The 24,785-nt window shown below is 36.2% G+C and overlaps 1 protein-coding gene across 2 annotated transcripts in view; it reads left to right on the forward strand.

Annotated features, from left to right (window-relative positions):
- The window catches only part of LOC106124610 (uncharacterized), a 56,220-nt gene that overhangs the window by 22,107 nt on the left and 9,328 nt on the right, over positions 1-24,785 (forward strand). For both annotated transcript variants that reach the window (XM_013321462.1, XM_013321461.1), the window contains exons 3-14: positions 17,397-17,522; positions 17,700-17,834; positions 17,917-18,037; positions 18,111-18,232; positions 18,334-19,418; positions 19,487-19,707; positions 19,821-19,991; positions 20,074-20,231; positions 20,353-20,532; positions 21,506-21,775; positions 21,916-22,061; positions 22,280-22,427. In XM_013321462.1, coding sequence (XP_013176916.1) covers positions 17,427-17,522; positions 17,700-17,834; positions 17,917-18,037; positions 18,111-18,232; positions 18,334-19,418; positions 19,487-19,707; positions 19,821-19,991; positions 20,074-20,231; positions 20,353-20,532; positions 21,506-21,775; positions 21,916-22,061; positions 22,280-22,427 — 2,853 coding nt within the window. In that variant the 5' untranslated portion in view covers positions 17,397-17,426. The remainder of the gene's footprint in view (positions 1-17,396; positions 17,523-17,699; positions 17,835-17,916; positions 18,038-18,110; positions 18,233-18,333; positions 19,419-19,486; positions 19,708-19,820; positions 19,992-20,073; positions 20,232-20,352; positions 20,533-21,505; positions 21,776-21,915; positions 22,062-22,279; positions 22,428-24,785) is intronic.

Below are 24,785 nucleotides of genomic sequence, written 5' to 3' on the forward strand. Positions count from 1 at the left end.
CTTTATGCAAATATTTACTGTGCTTTTTAATACCCTCAAGCGATATTGTATGCAAATACCATAACAAGCTTGTATCGATTAATCAAAGAGATGGTAATACAAAAAGTGCACGAAAGTGTAGCTGGTACCTGGCAGGTGGCAGCAGTGACGTGCGCCTGCGCCTGCGCCGCCGCTGTGTCGTTGTGGCGCTGCAATCCTTGTAATCGCGATATCGCGACCGCGGGATAGATTGAGTCGAGGGAATGTCTCTACTCCACTGTATGGTACAAGTTATAAACTTACTATCATATCAGAATTATGATAAACAACACCATGGAGGGCAATCATTAGAGTATTATATTTACGGTCGAATTCGTGAAAGTCGTTTGGTATATGAATTATTAAACCAGTTTTTAACTAAATTTATATGAATGACTCAGTTCCTGTTTTCAATTTGCCTATGTGGTTTACATAACTTAACGACAGGAAACATGATTACATAAAAACGTGATAGGATATAATTTCTTAATCTGACCTTAATATTTTTGATGAAATTAAATCAAAAAAGATGTTCGATAAAATGTGTAAATAAATCTTTATAGGTAAATCGCTTCCTCTTATGACGTATACCGTGGGTTAGGGGCGGGTGGCGGCGTGCGGCGGGCACGCGCGGCCGCCTCGCTCCTGTTAATTGATCGCTTGCACCTGTCCGCCGCATCTGGACCGCTGCAAGTCTGCCGCACACTGTAAGCGATGCGTAGCAATGTAAACGCGAAGAAAAGTCACATTTAGTTATCATTAATATAATTTTCTATTCAAGAAGTTTGCAACCTTATATAAATATTTCTTTAACTGATATTCAAAACCACAACACACTTCAATGGTAAACTTACTAATGTTATAAATGCGAATGTTTGGATGGATAGATGGATGGATGTTTTTTTAAGGTATCTCTAGAACGGCTGCATAGATCTCGATTAAATTTGGCACAGATGTAGAACATCGTCTGAAAGGACACATAGGCTACTAATTAAGTTTTTTTTTCACCGCGCAGCCGGAGTAGTGGGTGACAGCTAATTTAACATAATATGAAAAATGTATAAGTAGGTTCTGTTCTACATAGTCAATAACACTAATTTTTAAATACGTCGATGATCATTCGCTATAAGAATAGCTTTGCTTACAGTGTGTTGTTTGTATTTTACTATCAGAAGCGGGCGATGCGGTGCGGTGCGGCTGTCGCGCAATGTTTGACGTCTCGCTTAGCCATTCGTTTCTAGGAAAGTGATCGTCCATTGATATCGCCAGTGCCACTCGCAACTCGCAGCCTTACATATTCATTCATCTTTTATTTTGCTTTTTAATTGATTGCTCTATATTTAAATCAATATATTTTTATTCTTATCACGATGCTTGTTGATTTTTTCCTATAAATTATTTTACAAACATTATCAGTGCGCCGAGCACAATCGCCATTGTATCGTCATATACAAAATTAGTTTTAAACTTTTGCAGTCGGGCGTAAATTATACCAAAAATCTAACACTTAAATTCTGGTCTAGGTAAAGTAAGATAATAGTAGTATTTGTCTAATTTAGGTCACCGTAAGATATAACAACCGGTCAAATGTAGATACATCCAGCTTAGGAGTTTAGGACAAGTTGCGCTTCGGAACGCGTCCGGCACCTTACCGCATCCGGCGGCAGTAGGACGGCGCTACGGAGTTACAATCCGGTACTAACAGCGTAGGAACATGTATTAACACTTTTAATCCGCATAGGGAACAGCAGACATGTGGAAAATACAGCCATCATTATATTGTAACTTGTGTATATTTTTAACAACGAAATCTCGAAATTTTACATTATATTTACTTATGAGAAATTATACATATGCACATGTATCTGGCTGTCAGCGTCATTTATTGACCTCAAGCAGTCGCCCGCGACTTCTTCTGCTGGTTATTAAGAAAAACTTAATTAGTAGCTGTGTTTATGAAAAATATGTTTGTTTTTAATAAGTCTGTTAGTTCGTTATTATAAAGGTAATTTTTTTAGATTGGTTTGTTAAAATATCTATTCTCCATTGAATTTGTACACATTATAATTTAGCGCATATTTACGTAAATTTCTGTATAAATTGATACAAAAAAACTCTTTAACAGAACTCGAACAAATTCCCAGAAGCCGTGTATGTCACATTAAGAAAACAAATCAGTATTTTTGGAACTTTCCCAGCGACCCTTCACTCGTCTCATTTTCCTGTAGGCAGCGCGCCCTGTAATTACTCGCCGACTGTATCAGTGGCGAGTGCTGTGTGCGGTCACAACGCATTATTACGCGCAGTCACTTGTCATTTTTGTATGACATTACGTGTTGCATGTCACGACACATTACTAAGAATTATCAATTATGTTTCACGTAATTACACACAAATATTTTTACATTAAAGTTTGTGTCAATTTGGTTACTTTATAAACACGGTGTAATCATCCAACGAAACAGTTACATCTTTGAGAAGACATTTTAAGAGATATAACTCTTTTAGTCGGATGGATCCTGTTATGATCTTCACGTTTATATTGTTTTACAGCGTGAGTTGGTGTTAAAAATCCCTTGTTATTTACTATCTTTAGTTGTATCCTGGGGCGGTTGTTTAATATAGGACTTTTCAATGGTCGGCGTGGTGCTATGGTGGTATGGTGGTGAAGTGGTGATCGGACAATGGGAGAGCGACGGCGTAGGAACAATGGGGTGAGCAGAGCTCGCTATAGGAACAATGGCCGCGCCTGCGGCTGCCTGTATCCACTGTACACCATACAACACGGATTTGTGAACATTTGGAGGTTCATTGAATACACGTTGTATACGACATGTACATAAAATATTCTTCATATTTAAAATGTCATAGACTAAGTATAGGTACTAAATGAACAAAACCAAATATCAAATTAAATTATTTATTGTTTTATTTTATTATTATTAACTTCATTGTTTTGTTTACATCATAGATAACATAGAGTAGTAATTATTACGGTAGTTACATATCAAGGAAAGATATAAGAAAAAGCATATACCTTTGTCTTTAGAATTGGAACGTTAATACAAAATACTTCGCTAAAATTCCACATCCATTATTATTGTAGTTCTGGTAGGTGGTGTTAGAGCGTTTGGTAGACAATACGCGAGATGTTAGATAGCGGCCATTGTGTCCGCAGTCGCAGCCACCCTGACCCGCACATCGGCGAACTTGCATACCGCGCATTGCATAGTGCGGACCACCGCGCAGCGAACCGCCCTCGCCCTCACAAACTGATAGATAAAGCGTATGCAACAAAACACGTGCTATTTTATTGCATTGTTTAGTATTCATGATTAACTGTGTATTTTAGAGTAACACTGTCAGTGTTTATTTAAACATTTAATGGTAAAAATAGTGCGCGAGTTTTCTAAAACATTTAAATAATATTTATTTTTTTTAAACACTGAACTTACAAGTTCTGTTAGTAAATACCATTAAGCTAACCACCTACATATATTTAAACATATACGTGTATTAACTCTGAAGCGTGGGAAATATATATAATCTTCATATGATATGGAGCACATATTATAAAGTCCGACTAATACAAAAGATGGACCAATCGGACCCCGCCATTGCGTTCTAACGTCTTAATGACTCTCTCACACTTTCTTTGCCTGCTCATTGCCTATTATCTGTCATCAAGGCGACCGCCCACTACAACCGGACCTCCCCCTCACCCCGCACTCGGTACTCATCTCCAACTTTACAATGAAAATTAGCCATTCACCGGAGACCAAGTAACGCTAGTCATCCAGTATCTTTAACCCTTTTGTGTGATTTTTAATCACCAACGCATGCAACGTCATTTTTAGAAGCGGCCGCTGTCCGATTGAAAATTAACTTTATAATTACGTGTCTTGAGTTGAAATTCATTAAATGCGTGTCATTTTGTCTTGGGGCTGAATTATTGCATGTCGATGTGAGGATGAATAATCGATTTCGCTTTATAAAAAAAAAATAACTATAGCTGGTTGCATTTTAATTAACGCGTCGATGAGAGATCGCGTCGTTATCAAAAGAAAACGTTTAATGAAAAGTTATTGACGATGTGATTTTATTTGTGGTTAAAAAAATGTTTACGTGGTAAGAGGGTTATAAATATACATCTGATTGTAGATAATGCTAAATTAAGTTTGAAATAAATAGTGTTGAATCCAAATAAAAACTTAATTCGTGATGTTATCGAAATGTAAAAATAAAAAGATAAATAATTAACTTCATGAACAATCAATGTTTAACCATATTTGTAGCAAAGTGAGATATCAAATTATAATACTTTATTTGTTTATTATTAATCTATAATAATAAAATTATATAACATGTTTTAAACTTTGAAGTGTTGTAATAATTTAAGCAATATAATGCATCCATTTGTTTCTTATCAGTGTCAGTGGTGGGCCGGCGGTCCTGCGAGCCGGTCGCCTCGTGACAAGTCGCTGGGAGGAATAATAAACTCCTCAATACATCTGATAACTGCATTATTATTTTAATACAGAACAAAACGGTTACTACGAACTTCTTATCTTGTAAAAGCGGGTTTATATTTTATTTTACATAAAAGCTTTTAAGCGTATACACTTTTATTCATATGTGAACGGTTTTTTTGGTTGGTAGTAATGAGTTATCCTATATAACTATATTTTCATTTTCGCTGGACTAAAGTACAAGTACAATTTGTCTTCTGGTGAGCGCCACAGGTTACATCATATAATGCGTTAAAGCAATGACTTCTTAACAACCAAAGCACTCAAAGACGTTTAATGATTATAAGAACAAACCCTCAATGTAGATTTAGAAGTAAATTGTACCTCTAATTTTAGGTAACTATTCAAAGATTATGAAAGCGGCGTTATAAATTTAATACTTTTGGAATGCAATTAAGACATATGAAGCCTTGTAGAAATAGCTTTACAAAATTTTAAGATAAATTTGTGGTAGTACAAGGATTACAGGTAGATCAATAAATTGACCACTCCCTGGTCCACAGTCCCACGGCGCTGGCACTAACGGGCTCCAAATGATCCCGCCGGCGCAGCGCGGTCAAATCGCACACGTAGTAAATTCGAAATTATGCGCACCAGGAAACGTCGCCTCGCCTTAACCCGCCGCCGTTCCCACGGGCACATCAAACGCGCCGCCACTTCGGATGCGGCACTGTTGTGATTGAACTAACGAAAATTGGCTCTCGATCCGGGATTAGATTTCATTTTTGTGTCATCTTCAAACTTATAATAATGTTTTATTTATGATACATATATAATGTTTCGTACTAAAGTCTATGACTATGTAATAAGTAGTTTTTTTTATCACTGTTTAGTGACTTTCAACCTTATATTACGTTCAAACATATGTTTATGACTTTTGAAATGACAGTGACATAAGTTTATTCCCGCCAAAACTATAGACACAATAAAAGTTTTTTTTTATTACATTGTTACATTCAGCCAGTTTCTAAACAAATGCTATATTTTTAGCGTTAACTTTCCGGCTGCAAGTGAAAATGTTAAGTCCATAGAAACTCGACACCTGAATATAGTGTGGTGCAGGTCAATAGATGCAGCGTTTTAATTTTTATATTTTGTGATGTATTCAGCGTAATGTAAAAGCAGAAATCTGAGTATATCTGATGAAAAAAAAACCATTTAAGTGCTAAATAATTCTCGGTTAGTATATGTGGCTTATACCGCAAATATTGGCCAAAGCAACCTCCAATAGTAAACGATATGTTTCACTCAGACCAAGTTGCCTTATAACGACTTGGAAAAGTAAAATAGATATAAGGTTTCAAATTATCTGGCTAACATCGAAGATCCAAAAAAACAAAAAAAATATATTTTAAAACAAATGTTCCGCTATCGCTTATGACTTGTTGCGCGGTGTGTATGCAGTTTTCTTGGCGCACGCGCAGTGGCGCACTCTCGCGGCGCTCTCTCGCGGTAACGAGCACACTTCCTCGCATTGTCACACAATGTATATATTTAAATATTCATTAACACTTTGCACATCAACACTTTGTAATCACAAGTGACAGGAAATGAAAGCTTTATTATTTTAAAGATATAAATCTTAATTTGTCCGATGTCATTAGCAGTGAAAAGTTGTTTTGTAATGTAAAAATAAACATTTTAAAACATTTTTATTACATTAAGTTCACCTATGTAGAACCAAATATCCCAGATGAAAACCTAAATTATACGCTATTCAGATTTGTAAAGAAAACTTAGACGATAGCTTAGTTATCTTTTTTATTAATTTTACGAGTGACTTTGTGACCGTACCGGAGTGTAAGCAGATGTTGGCCGCTCGCCTTGGCCAACATCTCGGACCTGTTTCCGCGCACACGATTATAACATATGTTCCAACTTCGATATATTTGTTTTAACATTGTCCACATGAAAATAATGTTTAACTTAGCCTTTGTTAATTATCACCAAATACCACAAATACGAGTTACGAAGTATTTAAAGAACATTTTATTTTTGGTGAGCTCTTTTTGCAAAGAATTTAACACTATTCGACGTCACAACTTCGGCATTCGGATATAGCATAAAATACGCAGAGACAAGAGACATAAACACTTCGCTTTATTTTTTGTCGACAGCAAGTCGTGTAATGGAAAAGCGAGCTAATGACCCCGCGGACAATCAGCGATCAAACCTCACAAATCGTCACATGAAATGATACCATAATGCGCCTTTGACTTCACTTTTTATAGCGGCAGCATTTCTCGGCGCAAAAACTTTGCATAATTTTTTTTTTCATAAGAACCTCTCCACACAAACGCTTTTTGTTGCGATGTTGTTTTATCTTTTTTGTCGTCTGAAATGTTGTATCTTTACCTTAATATTCAGTTTTTAATTCTATATTTTTAAATTGTTTACAATTTGCTTTAATAAATATTAATTATTTTTACTTTAAATAAGCATTCAATGGTATAGTAGTGACGATAGAAATTTCACATGTATTTTTTAAATTCACTGAGACATATTTTTACATAAATTTTATTATTTACTAAAAAAAATATTAATCATTCAGAACACTTATTAAATAGCAGTAATATTGTAAATAACATATATAGCAATATCGTGTGAAGTAATTACGGACAAGTTTTATTTAACGCGACGCTCGTGTGAATCAGCCTTTAGTAGAGAGTCGGCATGTAGAAACAATGACATAGTGAATCCCCTTCATTTAACTATCATTAGCACATGCTCTACTTACGCCGCGGCCACATACACGACACGATACACGATATGCTATGTTTAATCTGTAATGACTACTTCATTTGGGAGATTATTTATGTTTTGATAGCTATATATTTACATAACTATTTATTTCAAATTTCCTATAAAAACACAAGTTAATTTTGTCCTAATTTCTTTACTATATTGACTTGAAAGATATTGTCTACAATTTGGTTTTCATCTTTCTTCTTCGGGTTTACGACATATATTCTGGTACTATATATTTAAAATACGTTTAGCTCACTAGATAATCTCACTTAGGAATTTATCAGCGAGAAGTAATAAAATATTTTAATGGTATAAATAAATCGATTAACGTAGAGCAGCACGAGCTGCAGTACTTGTAGAGCGGACGCGAAGGTCGACTGTAAATAAAGGTCGCGCGTTCGTTCCCACCTGGACACTTGTATGTATATAAAAATCTCTTAAAGTGTTACGAGCCATATCTCTTAAGGTACTTAAAGTTGTAACCTTTTTTTATTTTCAAGGAATGACTACAATTTAAAATATAGTTTAAGATGTTCTACTCATTTTATCTTTGAAAACATTGAGTATGTAAAGGACTGGATGTGCCTTTTGAATATAAAAATGTGTTTTTGTTCCATTTGTTTTGTTATTATTCAAGTCAATTAAACATATTACTAGTCCTGTCTAACACACGATGTCATTAATGTAAGTCTAGAAAATAGGTTTACAATATTAATATTTAATAATAATATTTATAAACGGTATTCAGACTAAATACGTTTCTGGTATTTATCAATATAAATTATAATATGACGTCACATCATAATCATATTCATGCACCAGGTGTTCGTAATTAAAAAGTAAATGTCATAATATTATTTTTTACCGTCATTTACCTTGCAAGGCTGACAACGTGACATTTCTTTGATCCACCGCCCCCTCATATAAACGAGTTAAACGCGTCACATTGTACCATAAGACCACAACATTCAAGGATAAATTCTTTAAATGCAATCTCATGTGGGCCGGTGAAGCTATTTGTTTATGTGTCAAACTAAATGCCACTCAGAATACGATACATATTAAGAAAATATTTGACATTTAAGTAACCTTATCTAGAAATGTAGAGACAGACTCATTATGACTCTGTAGTCTTCTTTTTTCGTTTATGAATTTCTTCTGTTTGTGCTGGGCCATGCCTTTATGCCTTGAAGTGGGTTATGGAATCAATTGTGTACACAAATCTGTTATCAGGTACCAAGAGGTTTTTTTTTAATTCTTGGTGTATAAGACAACTTCTATAAAAGTCTATGTTCTGCTTTGTTAGTGCGTTGTTTAAATTATTGCCATTCAGTAAATGACTAGAGTGGGTGAGGTCCGAGACCTTTGTATGAACCCGGCTGTGCCTTTATCTCCTATCGATTTGTATAATCAAATATTAAAAAAAAACCTTTGTTTTACGACAAGGTTATTTTTAGATGACTCAACGCTTAAAATAATGTAAATGTTATGTCAAATTTTACTTCTTTCTGTTTAATTTTCTATTTGAAATTAAGTTGGGTTACATTGAGTTACAAGAATAAAAATTGATTGCTGTCGTTTTCATTGTACACAAACTCTAGTATTCCACATTGCTTTGTACAAGATATTTGTCTATTGTTTAAAAAACATTATCGTTTCTTGTTATGAAGTTATTTGTTTACGTTATCTAATAATCATTGAATGTTATGAATGATTACATTTATGTATGCAATTACAGATAACGCGTGTGCAATTTATCATTGTTTATATTATAAATTTATGTTCTTGCTTTTTAGACTTGTTAAAATTCCTGAAAATTATGTTTTATGTCGAAGATTAATGTGTCTGTTTTTGCATAATCCTCAATTTCAAATACTGCAAGAATTTAACTGACGTTCAAAAAATATCTACAGTTATAAAAATAAAGAGAAAAAGTAATAGTTTAAGAAAGAAGCTACTACACCAAATGACAAACTTTACCGGTCTAAAAACAGTATCAATTAAATGTAAAAACCAAAAAATGACGTACGTTAGACAAGGTTTTTTCTTTTTTATTTGTTAAAATCATTCCAAGTATAATTAAGACAAAAATAATATCACAAAAATGTTCTAAATCATTAGCAGACTGTTGGAATTTGTCAATTGACTGGATCGGACAAATTGAAGTGGATACTCTAAGTTACATTCTAATAGCAGGTAGCGCCGAATTCGTTCAGTCCACCGCTCACTGCCCACTGCCCACAGACCCACCTGTGGGAAAATAGACTCGTGATTTAATCGACCTTGCAGCCGCGCCTTCTCTGTCTTTGATTAACAACGTGCTTATCGAAAACAGGCCATTAAAGAAACACATTCTATGGTACTGATGTTTGATACTACGATATGCATAGAGGGCGTGGTGGAGCAAAGATATAGTAATATCATGTTTTGAAATGGATAACATTATAAGTATTAATTTACTACCTACAATTTGAGTTAGAGTCAAATTTTCGTTGTTTAAGCAATCTTTAAATAAATTTAATCGAGTACGGATATTTGGAGAGAAATATAAAAAAATCTATGTCCATGTTAAGGGAAATTTATTAATATCGTTAACACTAGGTAGTTACTTCATCGGCTTCTTCATTTCCTAACGGTAATTACTTTTGCCGATACATCATGTGGCTCGCTTTGTCTTGACGCCCGTCCTCCTGTCAGTCTGTCAGTCTCTCCGTCATTTCGTCAAGCACGGGGGCAAGCTAACGGCTTAAGGATGTATGCACATAAACTCTCTTATAGGACAGTTCTTTTTTGTGATTGATATTAGCGGGAACTTTTTGGAATCAATTTAATCTATATAAGAATAGGATCTTTACCTATTTATATTGAATGTAATATAGAAAGTTGTGAAAACAGACATATTATATTTTGTCTGTTTTCACAACTTTCTATATTTATTACGTATTTTTTCCTATAATCATATATAATATAATAGTCGTGTAATATTTTGTCAGATTTACCGACACAGAAACTTAAGTGTTGATATCACATTCAAGCGTTCTCAATGTGAACTAATCCTAAGAAATACAATTTCATGAGCTCTGTCATTTGTATGAGATTACGGCTGTTCTAATTATCATCATTGTTACGATAATTTGTTTTTTGTTCTGCTCGTTGTTGTCGAAAGCTTATTGAAGTATTATTATCAAGTCAAAATATTTTATTACAATTTGATTAGTTAATTGTGACGTCATACAGCGTTGCGTCAAACTAAACTATTAATTATTATACTACGTATTGTAAGAGACGATTACAACTCAATAGTTGTTGCGTGATCTGTGACATTTCGATTTTGACGGATTCTTTGTTAAGTCCCTACTATGAATAATCATAAACAAGACGTATTATTTTTTCTTTCGGGAACTTTTAAAAAGCTTTAATTCTTGATATTTCTCAATCATATTCAAGTAGAAAAGAGTTAATAATTAAGGTAACATTTTATTTACACCAATTTTCTCATATATTTTCGGCAATAATCTGAACGTTACTTCTAAACAACACCCTTACTGTAACTCTGTGTTATTGTAGAATAACATGTTGTAAATGAAAAAACTATGTTAATTTCTCTCGCTAAAGCCAGTATAGTTAGTCGTTTGTTACTAATAGTTGTCATATATGAAATGGAAATGTCTAATGGGAGTCGTTTGAAGAAAGCAATGTATGTGAAACTACGTCCGAGACTTACTTTGATTTCTAATGCTCCTCATTACGAGACCGTCTGGTCTGGAGAGACGCTGTTGACTGTTGCGAAATCAGTCATTACGCAGAAAATGTAGGTAAATGTGTTAATATATTAAATATATAACTTACTTTATTATTTATATGATTTATGTTGACAAATGAGAAGTCAACATTTAGATGACGTTGGAGTAAATTAGTAATACGAGATAAAGGACTTAAAACTGTCGTATAATATAGTAGGAAGGTATAAGGTGTGAGTAGAATAAGTATTTTGTGAACGCAATATTTCAAATATTATGTTATAATCTTTATATATATAATTCTTCTGTGAGTGTGTATGTCACTGAACTTCTCTCAAACGACTGGACCGATTTTAATGAAATTTTTTGTGTGTGTTCAAGGGGATCTGGGAATCGTTTAGATTCACAATTTTCATCAAATATTAACTTCATATTAATTTATTCAAATTAAAGACGTGTAGACAGGACAACGTCTGTCGAGTCCGCTAGTATTATTATAAATATTGGTGTTTTCAACGATAGTTTAGTGGAGTAATAAAAATATTACAATTTAGTTACAGTTAATAATAACTACAGTTGTATATAATACTATGTTTTGTTAGATTTCTCTCAGTGGTTAGTCGTGAGTGTCGTGCGTAACTTGCATATCATTACCTTCCTGTTACACTTCTGATTATGTGACAGACGGAAAGAGTCAATGGTAGTTTCCGATTTCCGATACAATATACCTTACATTTATAACGTAACAATCGGATAACTGCAAACCTTATTTTGTCGAATTAAAAAAACTATTTCTAACAGCGAAAAAGAAAATGTTAGTCTTACTTAAACATTTTACATAATTTTATGTCATACAAAGAATCCACGGCATTTACTCTTCTTATTTCATAATTTTTTATTAACTAATAATCGTCTGGTATTGACAATATCAAATATTGTTAAGTTCAGAATTAAACATTCTGCCGAAGAGGTGGCATAATGGCCACTAAGAACCTTTGCCTTTTTACATTAAAAACAAACATAGGTGTAAAAATAGAAGAGAATCGCGCGGGAAGTTATCAACGAAATGTAGACGTGAATAGAAAAATAACAAATACCAAGGTTAAAAGCACAACGAATAATAAAATAAACTTATTTTTTTAAGCAGCAAATAACATTTTAACACATTATATTTTAACATACTGACCCGAGAAAAACTTGCAAAGTGGAACTCTCAGCAAATCTATTGGACAAACACAGCTACGGACAGACGGACAAATAACTCGTACGTGGTCAAACGAGAGGTGAGCCGTGTTAGTATACCGCAAGGTCGTTCTCTGGGGCCAAGACTTTACCGTGAGATTAAAACTACCCATGCATTCATAACTTTTAAATATTATCTGTGTTTAGTCGCGTTAATAAATCAATATTTGTCTAATCCCTTATTCAACTGATAAGTTTAAAATAAGAAATTAAACTTTTTAGAATGTCCAACTGGTGCTCGCGAGCGCAATAATTTTTTATCGTACCTAATTTTGCAAAGTAAATTGGTTAAGAAGTAACTGCTTGTTAATTTAGGTTCATCACTTTACGTTATTATTTTCATTGCATTGTAAAGTTAGTTCAATTTAGCTGTCAGATGTTAGTTGCTTTTAAAAAGGATCATTTGTAAAGAAGATTGCTCAAATTCTGTTAATAACATTGGTTAGAAATTCGTAACCAATATTACAATCGCATTCGGCTGATTTATGTTGGCTACTCGTATTAATAAAATATATTATTTAAAAATGATGAATATTTACAATTAATTGAAATTAATTTACAAATAAATTAATATTTCTAGTTTACAATAAGAGTAACTAAATAATATTAAAATTCAATAAATATTCATATTTAGTAACCCAATTGCCTTATATGATGAATTCTAAATATTTAGGTAAAACGACCGGTTCAGTTAGCGTGGCCCTGTGACACACAAACAGACAGCTTTTGTGTGCATTTGGATTTAGTGTAACGGTGGCCCTTTACACCGCACCACAAACATATACAGTTTGTCATTTATTTGCGTACTTATTTAAATTAGTTGAACATATAAACTTAGAATAATAAATTGGTATTTCTGGTGTCTTAAACTATCGTTTTTACATAGCAAAATAAGACATTTAATTCGTTCCTTCTGGTTATCAATAACACAAGTGAGTATAGTTTGTAGGTTTATGTGTCTGCGCCTGTATACTAAATAAATTTGAGAGCATCGCACGGTCTGATTGTTGCGGTGCGAACGGGACCAGATGATGAGATATGTATGCTAATCGGCGGATCGTGGCCGCGCACAACCACCTGGTCGACACATTCGTCTATAAAGATGCATACAGAAGAAATTACTATAATAAATAGTGAAATGTTTTTATTTATCTTTAGCAATATTCGAAGATAAAAAATGTAACCTTACCTTCTTACATCATAAGACTAGTTAGAATGAAACGGATGAAAAACAATTCTAATTGAAACTCGTAGCTTCATATGCATCCTGTATTCTGCACTGTAGCAGCGGTAGACTTTGTGGCGGGCTGCAGACGATCGCGCGACACGACTGCACAGAGCAACAATTATACAGAGAGATACAAACATTTTAATAGATCATAATATACATTTCTATAAAAGTTTGCTTGCTTGCTTATATATTCGTCAAAAATAACAGTTTTCGCCGATATTAAACTCATATACATGGCATGAAGTATCAGAATGTTTTGCATTCCGTCTGATTAGAAGTAACTTGTAATCTCTTCTCTATTTTCCTAAATGGTTCAACATCTGATGCACTGTTTTAAAATTGGGGATTATCGATGTAGTTAATGATATTTGTCTTGCGCTGTCTCTACTATTATCCTAACCTACATTCATTCACCGTATGTCAGCAGGTTTCCAGAGCCATTCATGAAGTAAATTGATGACATTGTCGGCCGCTAGATGGAGCGATTGGAAGACGTTGATGGTTTATGAACAACTCTCAAGTTAATAGATCATCCGGAGACAATATAGACATTTGTCAATAGTAAACGTAGACTGGACATTTGTTAGTATTGAAATGATACTTTATTGATTAAAATAAACTTAGCAATAAGAATTATATACCAAGATACGTTTTGCTTCATGCGTAGGACTCTAGCGAAAACTTTGAAAATAAGAGAATAGTTTAGCATAAATCAGTATATTTTTAATATCCTCAACGACATCACAAAGTGATTACGATAGATGAAGGTAAACAATTTAGAGCAGTTTTGTCATTAGTGAGAATTATCATTAGAGCGGACTCACACGAGCAGCGCGCGCTGTCATTTCGACCGCCATCTTGGCAGAGGCCACAAGATGGCGCGCGTCGCGGAAGCGAGTCGCTGCTGCGAATAATTTTCCGCGTCCGTGGCCGCGCGCCGTGAGCCGCCGCCGCCGCCGCCGGGTAACTGTTAATGTTTTAATGGGGATGCGGTGACGGGAGCATCGCTGCCACAGATTCTAAACGCTTCTGCTGAGATTAGAGTTCATTAAAGTAATCGTTTGTCCATTAATAGTTTAATCTGTATCGAAGCTTTTAAGCTTGATCGAATCTTGTGGTTTGAATGGTGGCTTATTAGTCTTACAACAGGTAAATGCGGTCTCTGTTTAGCTTTCTATAATTTTAAAGTGAAAATTAAAATATATTTCAAAGTCTAATTTAAGAGTATTAACACACATGGTAGTAGCACACGTGGCCTCAGGCCCGCCCGGAGATAATTAACTGCACAACTGGACAGAACGCTAATCACTAACCGTTAAAGTAACTCACAGCCGACCAAGTCTGTTATCATAACAAACCAGGGTAAACATATGATTAGACTGCAAGGAGACACAAACTGCAACTTCTAACTATATCACCATACAGTTATGTTTACATTTGGCACAAACAAGATAGTCAATATTGTTGTCATGGATGGCATTTTAGCTTTAATTTAATTTTCAACTTCGAATAGAAAGATACTTAAGATCTTCTTTCCTATATTCAAAACTCGTTCGTTATTATTTATGTCGTTAATAATAAAATCTCACAACTAGGGTACACCTGGTCACCCTATTGATAACTAACAGTTACAAAATACTAAATAATGTAATAAGCAATACGCTCTTCCTTACAATTACCTCATTTAAAATAATTTTCCTGAACACGCGCCTTCGGGAGTGGTACATCACCACGACAAATGGAACGAGTTTTATCAATTACTGGATGGTTGGCGGACTCATAATAACATGATTTTCGCTAGTAGCTTGCAACTAGCCGCTTGTCCCTTATCGCTTGTCGCCTATCACTTAAGATGTGTTTCTTCCTACCAATAGCTGATCAGTTCTCGTTTGTCGCTGGCTGTTTGTTGCTAAACGCTTGCCGCTTCTGGTTTTGCGCGTACCGCTTCTCGCTCATCGCTTGCCCCATTGTCCTCGGCTGTTTTCTTACCGCCAACTAATGCCGGGCGGCCGTACTAAATTGCTACAAGGAAGCGATGCTCCGATATTTAATATAAATCTTAAAATGAAAGGTTGTTTGTTTTTCCATTACAACCTTTCATTTTAACCTTTATTAATAACGGTTTTTGTGTTTCTTGTTTATCTCGGCAGTTCTAACTTAAACAATGATTGTTAAATTGTTAACTTCTCCAAAGAGAAGTATATTACTTGAATTGCATTCCATAGCCATAATAAAAAGGAAAGCTATTAAAAATATTAGGTCATATTTTTAGAAGAAATAATGATTGTCCTCGAGATTATAATACTTAATGTACTGCGCGGGAAGTTATGAGGTCAACACATCCGCCAGATCACCGACTAGTTCTAATTTATTAGCACCTCTCCACACGCGCGACTGCGCACGCACGCGAATTGTGTGCGATTATCATAAAGAAAGTGGATCCGAGCGGCCTTATCTACATAAATGCAGACAATTTACCAATTTGTACTTTTACTCTTCGCTTATTATAAGGATACTAGACTAATAATTTATATATCAGCTTCCCCTTGAAAAAATCTGTTTTGCAATTGTAAAAGACGTTGTTTAGTTAGCCCATAAAACATAGAACAACTAACATGATTAAATTCATTTATTCGATATCAACAAAGGAACTTTATAAAGCAACAAAAAAATCTTAAAATTAATACGGAAACTAACTTGAGACCTTCTGTTTATACAGAAACGATTGAACGGAAACGCACAGGAAATACTGATGACTGCATTAAACACACGTCTGCTAATTCAATTTGCAGATGCCTCCGCCTCCGACCACGACCACGACCACAGCATTGCGTACAGAAATTAACACATCAATAAATATTTGCGACACGTTCGAACACGTTCATTACCATCTTTTGTTGATTTTTAAAACAAAACACAACGCTTTCACGTTTCATCATTGTTTATTTTATTAAATTAATTTTATAATTTATATCTATGTCGTAATGCTTGTATACTAACATATTGTCATCTCTTTCATTATCTTTGAATATAACAGAAACAACAATATACACGCGTTGCTTTAAACTTCGAAGCAACTCAATTTAAAAATAATTTGTGAATCTTTAAGCTTATTATTCAACTACATTAGTATGTTCTTTACTTTGTTATGTTGAATCGTTTGTAGTCTGAATGCGAAATACAAGAATTCTTTCAAAGAAAACGCATTGTTACTTTGTAATTCTTGCAGAAAACTTTGTTACCACTCGTTTGTTTTACGGTTGGCTTCCTGCAACACATTAAGACCACAATCGCGGTTTATAAACCAATTTATAGTGTGGAGTATCGACTATCAAACGATTTTATAGAAAATAAAGTGAAATTTTGTTTACAATACATTTAAAATCCGTGATCCTAATAGAAAAATTTAAATTTAGTCTTTAAAAGCTGACTTAAATAAAAAAACTTATCGAATAAAATAACTTATGTTTTTTAATCTTATGGTTTTTCCGGACCGCATTTAAAGCTTATCAACAAGAATCTGCGCAGGAAAAGCTTACTATTATAACTATATCGCGCAACAGCGTCGTGTTTCGTCTGAGATGTGAATAAACACAACGGTTTTACGAGTTGTTTACGCGCGGGGCTTGCGCGTGCGCATGAGCGACGTCGGCCTTGACCCTGCGGTCACGTGGTCACCGCCACTTTGCACATACACATTACCTATATTTGTCAATATTAAAAAAAACATTAAAAATGTAAATATACAGGACTTTCGTAATATTGTTTCCGATTATGTGCTTGCATAAAAAATTACATGACCCTCAAAGTTAAATTGGAATACTTTATCCAAAATGTGTACGTAATTATTTTAAGTTTTACTAACATATACTTTTTAATTGTCACCAGATGAGGCTGGGTGCGTGAGGGCGCAGCGGCATGGGGCAGGCGGGCAGCCAGCCGGCCGCAGCGGGCCCGCAGCGGATACGCCGCGGTGATGCGCTGCCGCAAGAGCCACTGCGACTCGCACCCAAGGTAACCGCTACACATCACCATTATAACTAAAAGAATAACAATATTGAAAGAAAGGACAGTTTCCTCTTAACTAGTCATTTATTGAAATCATATATGTATAGGATAGTTATTAATCAAATAAATATCATACCTTCCCAGTTGCGTTACCACTGCTAAGAAGCGTAACTAACGTTCCAGGTGCTCCCCTCGCTGCCAGAGTCGCCATGCCTGCGCAGCACGGACAACGGTGCCATACTGCACTCCGGCGGCACCATCAGCGGCCGCAGACCCACCTCCGGCCTACAAGAGAGCTGGCGCTCACACAGGTTCGGGGTAAGAACTTACAGACAAATGGCATAATTAATACACTTATGGTATAAGGGAAAACTTATCTGCTTTAAATAATTTGTTCCAGCACCCGAATGCGTACAGATCCCGGTCGGGGGGCGGCGTAGGGGGTGCCGAAGAGACGCGGTCTAGGGAGCGCGACCCCCTGCATCGCTCCTACACTAACCTCGGATACAGGAACAATGACAGTCAGTCCATTTTCAAAATAAGGGAAATTAATGTACGGAGATACGTCTATATTAATATTGAAATAATTTTCAGATGGCAGCATAAATAAACGGTTCGGCTCTGAACCTGACTTGAGGATAGAAGATCAACAAAAACAAAAAAGCAATAATAAACATTTTAGAAAAAAATATCGAGCGCCTCCGCCGCCTAGCTACGTAAGTGTTATCAAATAATTGATTGGACTATGATATTACTTACATTCAACTTTACAATTTGTCATTTTAATATTAATCATCCTTCACTTCCCTTGTTTTAGCGTCACGATGCTTCCTCTCCCGATTCAAGTCTTGGAAAGGCGAGACCGGAACCCCAAAGAAAACTCAGATTATTCAAAACCAGAAATGAAACCAAAAAGACGAACGGCCACCAAGACTCGAAAATACCAACATACAGAAACTCTTATACTGATTTCAAATCATTGGACTTGAACGATCAGTCATTCGAGCGAAGATACAAGTCTCCTTGCAAAACTAAAGACCAGCACCTTAAATACCCTGACAATAAGGATATGATGCAGAGTTCGGTCTCATTGAAAAGAGAAGAACGGTTGCTGCAGAACAAACAGGAGGCGAGACGGACGAGAACAGATGTGGTAAGCGGCTGCAGAGCCAAGACATCCAAAAGTAACGACCAGAGTGAAGCGTGGAAGACGCCTCTTTTAATGAGAAATTTCAGATACTCTGAGAGATTTAAAAAGGATGACAGCGATCATCCGACATTAAGAAGAGAAAAAACTTTTGATAATTCTCTAATCGAACAGGATAGAGATAACGATGGACCGAATAAAGTGTTTGATAAAGGTATAAAGTCTGCAGGAGATCAAAAGAACGGCAAAGTTAGTGCACTGGCCGATAGAAACCAGCCACTGAGAAAATCTCTTCCTTCATTATTACCAAGAAATGAAGAAAAAGATGAATTTCAAACGGAACTCAAAAAGGCTACAAATAGAATAAGAAACGAATTAGGAAATAAAGTTAATTTAAGTGAAAGCAAAACTAGTCAGCTAAATAAATTCAGTATAGAAAAACCGAACCCAACGAAAACCGCAGTTCAGGCTAAAGTCAAAGAATCTAGTCTTAAGAGAGGCGTCGCCAGCACAAAGCCGGATGCACAAATCACGAACAACCGAAGGCCCTTAACAAAGACACAGGATGTTAATTCTAAATCGATCCCACAGAGCAAAATTACTAAAAGTAATGAAATCAACAAATTTAAGCTAAACACAAAAGAAAACAACAAACCGATGCCCGACAGAGGACAAGCTTCAGGGAAAGAGTCGACGCCGGAACATTCACCCAATAGGAAACGAGAATTCACAATGAACAACAAATCTCAGCAAAAGTAAGTATCCCTAGCAAATATTAAGAAAATTGTTCTGACAAATCTTTAACATTTCGAAAATATTACAGACAAAAATCGGCGCCATCTAAGCAGTTTTACTTTGGCATGATTGAAAGCGAGCAGTCAAAGCCGCAGGATCACACGAAGGACTTCCCGGGACTGGGCTGCCCTATCATCGAGGAGTTCGACAACTTCCACCTCATAGAGCAGAAGCTGCTCAGCTATCGGGAGGAAGATGATTTCGAGAAGTTCAACAAAGAATTTAGAGAAGACTGCAAATTGAGAATTGGTTAGTTTTGTTATGATTCTTGTTTGCTCTTTGTCATCAGTTCTTTACTAAGGTTTACTACTTCTCAAAAACGATGGCAACGTTTCATACAGTTGTAAAAAATTGTATTGCAGTGTCATCAGAGTCGGCGGTATCCTCTGAGGGCTCGTCGCTCGAGCGGTCCCCGGCTGCGAGGAGACGCGCGGCGGCGACACGGCGCACCAGCCCGCCCCCCGCCCGCCGCGCCTCCCCCAACACCGCCTGGCGACACCTCGTCAGCGTCATGGACAGTTACATCAAGTCCGGTGTGTACTCAACACAATCTAACTTAAGTGACAGCACGCGTTCAGCTTTTTCACTTACTCATAGTAGATACGTATCCAACAGATACAGAACCGTTGGCGGTGGAGACGAAGATGTCGGCCGACATATCCGCGGAGTCGTCGCCGCGCTCCGACCCGTCGGCCGACAAGTCGGGCGATTCAGGCATCTCCGGCGACCACGCGCACAGCGACCACAGGCTCGACTCCCCGACCAGGCAACACGTGGGTGCAAAAATAAAACTTCAATTTCCTACCCTGCTCTCATTTAATGTAGTCGACACAACATGGATTCCTCATATGAATAACTCAAGTTCCATTCTAAAATGTGTCAACGCCTGTTCAGCTGCCAGAGCCGGTGGGCGCCAACTGGACGCCGCAACAGGACCTGGGAGATAGCAGCTCGGAGGGCGCGGGCGCAGCGGGAGGCCGAGTGCTGGGAGATCTTCCTGCAGCAGGCTTACCCACTTACAGCCCGGGGGCGCAGCCCTTCAGCCTCTCCCTGCCGCGGGAGCTGCACGACAAGGTTGGCAGGCGGGTTGACGCGGCTCGTGCGCGGGATGTTAGGACACTTCACCAAGCTATCTGAGATTATTGCGATACAATACCCAAACGTGTTTTTCGCGTTGTCGTTAAATTTATGTAATTTGAATTACTTTGATGTCCCAGTTTTATTTGTTGTCAGCGTCGAGATATTCCTGCAATACGATACCATATTAAGAAACTATTGTTTGTATCTCAGATATGCTAAAAAACAAGATAAGCTGATATACTAAAATTTTGATATTATTTACCAAATAAATAACTAACAAACTAAAACCGCCTAACATCCCGCGCACGCTGAGGAGGAGTAAAGGGTAAAATTACACGCTTTCTAACACATCACTACTTTAACTAATCTTTGCACTTTTAAATTGGGTCGGAGCTACGAGTTTATGTTTTTATGTTACTATAAAGTGCCTATTATTTTACTAACCTACTTATTAAAAATCACTTGCAATTTATTATTTAAAAGTTAGAATTAGTTATGCTACTTCCAACAATTTGACTGTAGCCTTGACAGACAAATTGTGAACATATTTTCTAAGTAGTTATCTTTATAGCAGTGATGGTGAACCAATGGCACGCGACATAATATTTTGGGTACGTCAGTGAACATAAAATACATTAAGCACTACGAAAATAGTGTGACATAGTTATTATAATATGAGCCCACGCTATGGAAAGCTCTCATTTACCACAAATCGAAAATTGTCTATGATCTTATTAAACATTTTCTTTAGATAAAAGGTTCGCCATCCCTACTTTATACAAATGTCAAAACGAAAAACATAAATGTTTTCCGGCAGAAACAATTAATTTCCTTTCTCTGTCCTCAAGTTTCTGCATATCAAGAAATTTCACACTGAACTTTCCTGCATCGATGTTCTCGCATGAATAATTTTATCTTTATTCCTCATCAGCTTTATTATAGAACGTTGTATGCAACCTTCGCGTAGTGTAAAGGCGCGTCGTGCCTGTACGACTGCTTCCAGGGTAAACAGCTGCAGCAGGGCTTCCACAGTCTGCAGAAGTTCCGCAAGTCCGTGTCGGGCGCGCTGGGCGCAGCGCTCGGCGGACGCAGGTTCGACCTCGAGCACGAGCCCATGCTGGAGGAGCCAGAGCAGAACTGGTTCCTCACCAAGTCCGCCCCCAACTCCCTCAGCAACCCGCTACTCTTCCAGCCGCATGATTACGATGACGTAAAAGAAGACGATAGTAAAGAAAAGGTATCGTCGGTTTTCATAGTGTTTAGTAATAAAACAAATATAATATGTTAACTGTTTCATAAATGCTATAATGAATAACACAATTATTTCTTATTGGAAAATAAGAGAAGTTAATACATAAGTTGTGTTGGTGTATGCAGGAGGTCCAAAGCGGGTCATGGCGCGCGGGCACCTCGTACATGTCGTGGGGCGGACACGTCATGTATCTGCCTCCCCCACCCGCCGGCTCCCCCGCTGCGCCCGCACAACCACTCTCCCTATTGGGGCCTCTAGATAGACCCATCAGGTAACACAAACATGTTAAAAAAAAAGAAATTAAAAAGAAAAAGAAACTAATTACGATGGAAATTTTTGCCAATAAAGTGCATACAACAAGAATTAACATATTATTACAAGCTCGCATGCAGTGCAGAGAATACGAGAAGAAATGTCAGAAATCTGTGATGATAATCATGACCTCATCGCTTGTGATCCCACAAATTAATGTATCGAGGTATATGACAGGAGCAAGTCTAGCGGATGTCTGGAAGCGTCAGCACGCGCCGCGCGATCCGCCCGCGCCGCGCTGGCTGGCGAGATGCGAGAGAGAGAGCGTTCCGCCTCGCCCGAGCTGGCCCGCGCAGTGCCCGCCACCGTCAGACCCGTATCCGACGTGAGTATACATACCATTATGAAACAATAATTGTAATAATAAAAAAAAAAACAATTCATCGAAACAAAACAGTTTTTCAATTTAGAGTTTCAACTTTTATTAAAAAAAATCGCACGTGAATATGAAAAGGGCTTCCGAGTCCGTTTCTGTTCGGCAATTAAGAGTGTAGCCGAATATGTATTATTGTCTCGCACTGCATTATGTGAGGCGACATAAGGCCGCGAGTGCAGTGGCGGGAGGCGCGTGTGAGTGCACTTCCCACGCTCGCCGGCACAATTAGCGCGCTGCATTTCCGGAAATGCGTTTTTGGGCCGTGAGACTGCGTATGCAATGTATCCCGCGACGTCTTTACTATAAAATATATAATATGAAACAACTTCTTACTAACTCAGTAATATAAATGATGAAAATGACAGGAAAGGAAACCATTAATTGTAAACGCATAAGAGAGTGTAGTTGTAACATTTGCAACATTGGATTTTATATGGCAAAGGATATAAACGCTTGGACTTTAAAATCTTGATATGGTTCCCACAACATTATTACGAGGTCTTACCATCCGTTAATATTTATGTCACAATAGTAATTAAACTAAATGTTAAAACATTACTATTAATCAAGAATAAACAGACTTGTTATACCTACAACAGGTATAAAAAAGTTGGCAAAATATGATAAATGAAGTCTGTGTACATGTTAGATCTTCATTTGTAGTCAACTCTCGACCGCCAGAGGTCAGTGCCAGCATCTGACATGTTCCTGACATGTCATAGCATGAAGATCGTCCATGTTTTGTATCCCTTGACAACCTGATCAACATATTTGCGATGTCAAGAAAACAATGGAACTATGTAAACAAGATTAATAATCGCTTACACTTTCGCGGAGATTTTTGTAATTCAGTGCAAAATTCTCCACGATTATATTTGTTTTTTTTTGTAAAAAATAAAGGCAAAGGAGACATACAAATAGAGAATATAATCTTTACCACTTTATAAGTTAATACTAAAATGACCTAACATCAAACAATTATAAAATTAAACTATTCACATAAATAAAGTTATTTAGTATTCGAATCGTGTGTCAAGGTCAGGGATATCCTTGTGTGTAGCTGGCCTATTGCAGACAATCATGAGGTCACGAAACAATTTTAAAATATAACACGTATTGCCGATTAACTGGACTATAGTTACTAATAGAGACGTTAACTATGATTTATGGAGAAAGACTATTTTCAAAGTATACTTTTAAAATAGTGTAAAAATTATAATAAAACATCTATAGAAAGTTCCACAAAAAACGTTCAATTTAAAAATAATTATTTAAATATTATAAATTTAACGGATAAATAACACAAATCATTAGCTGATATATACTCGTATATTATCGCGACATTTTATTACTTTACTACAATAACGAGGTATTATATAATGACGAATTATTACATATCCTTGAATATAATATATTTCTATTATACTACTGCAAAACATTCAATATTATTCCAATCTCACGTAAATCTTACTATAAATATCTTGTTTACCTTAAAACTTATCGACTGCATACAAAAACCATTTGTAAACACAATATGCTAGTTGCTAATACTGCACACAGAAACTATACTTATGAGAATCTGTCTACTTTTGTCTCTATGTTGCAATGAACACCTATTGCCTACAATTTTGATTAGTTTTTCAAGCAACACAACTAAAGTAAACTTTTCATTAGGTATTTATTATTATATACTAAAAGACAGACTAATATTATTACTAAAAATACGTCTTATCTATTGAGTTCTAGTTAATCCTAGATTTATTAGTGTCTAAGCGTAATTAGCGACATTACGTTAGAGGGCGCCACTAAAAAAGTAAAAAGTTACTGGCACATAGTGGCGCCGTGATATTTTATTTCTTTATTTTATCGAGTAGTGTTTTGTTATTTTTTCAGTGTAAAAAAGAGTGAGTTGTAACAATGAACAGAGAATAGTGTTGTCTTTAATTACTTATGTTTGTTAAATCGTAGTGTGTTGTATATATGTTTTGTAAAGTTAGAATAATAATTTCTTAATAAACATTTAAGTGAAGAGTGTGATGCTTTTATTTTGAACATTAGTGTTGGTCTAATTAGCCTAAATAAATTTTGCCTGATATGACCAACCATAGTATATATCTGCCTTGCTATTGAAGCTTGTGTAAATATAATCAAAAGCCTGCACTTTCATAAGATATTACATAACAAATATCTCAGTTGTGCCTTGTCATTAATGTGATAATTGTTACTTAATATAAAGTGTGTCGTGTGAAGCTGTCTTTAATACCTGAGGTGGGGGCAGGGGGGTGTGGCGCCGCGACGTCTCCGCAC

Source organism: Papilio xuthus, unplaced genomic scaffold (assembly GCF_000836235.2).
Source record: "Papilio xuthus unplaced genomic scaffold, Pxut_1.1 DF825946.1, whole genome shotgun sequence".
Taxonomy (NCBI): domain Eukaryota; kingdom Metazoa; phylum Arthropoda; class Insecta; order Lepidoptera; family Papilionidae; genus Papilio; species Papilio xuthus.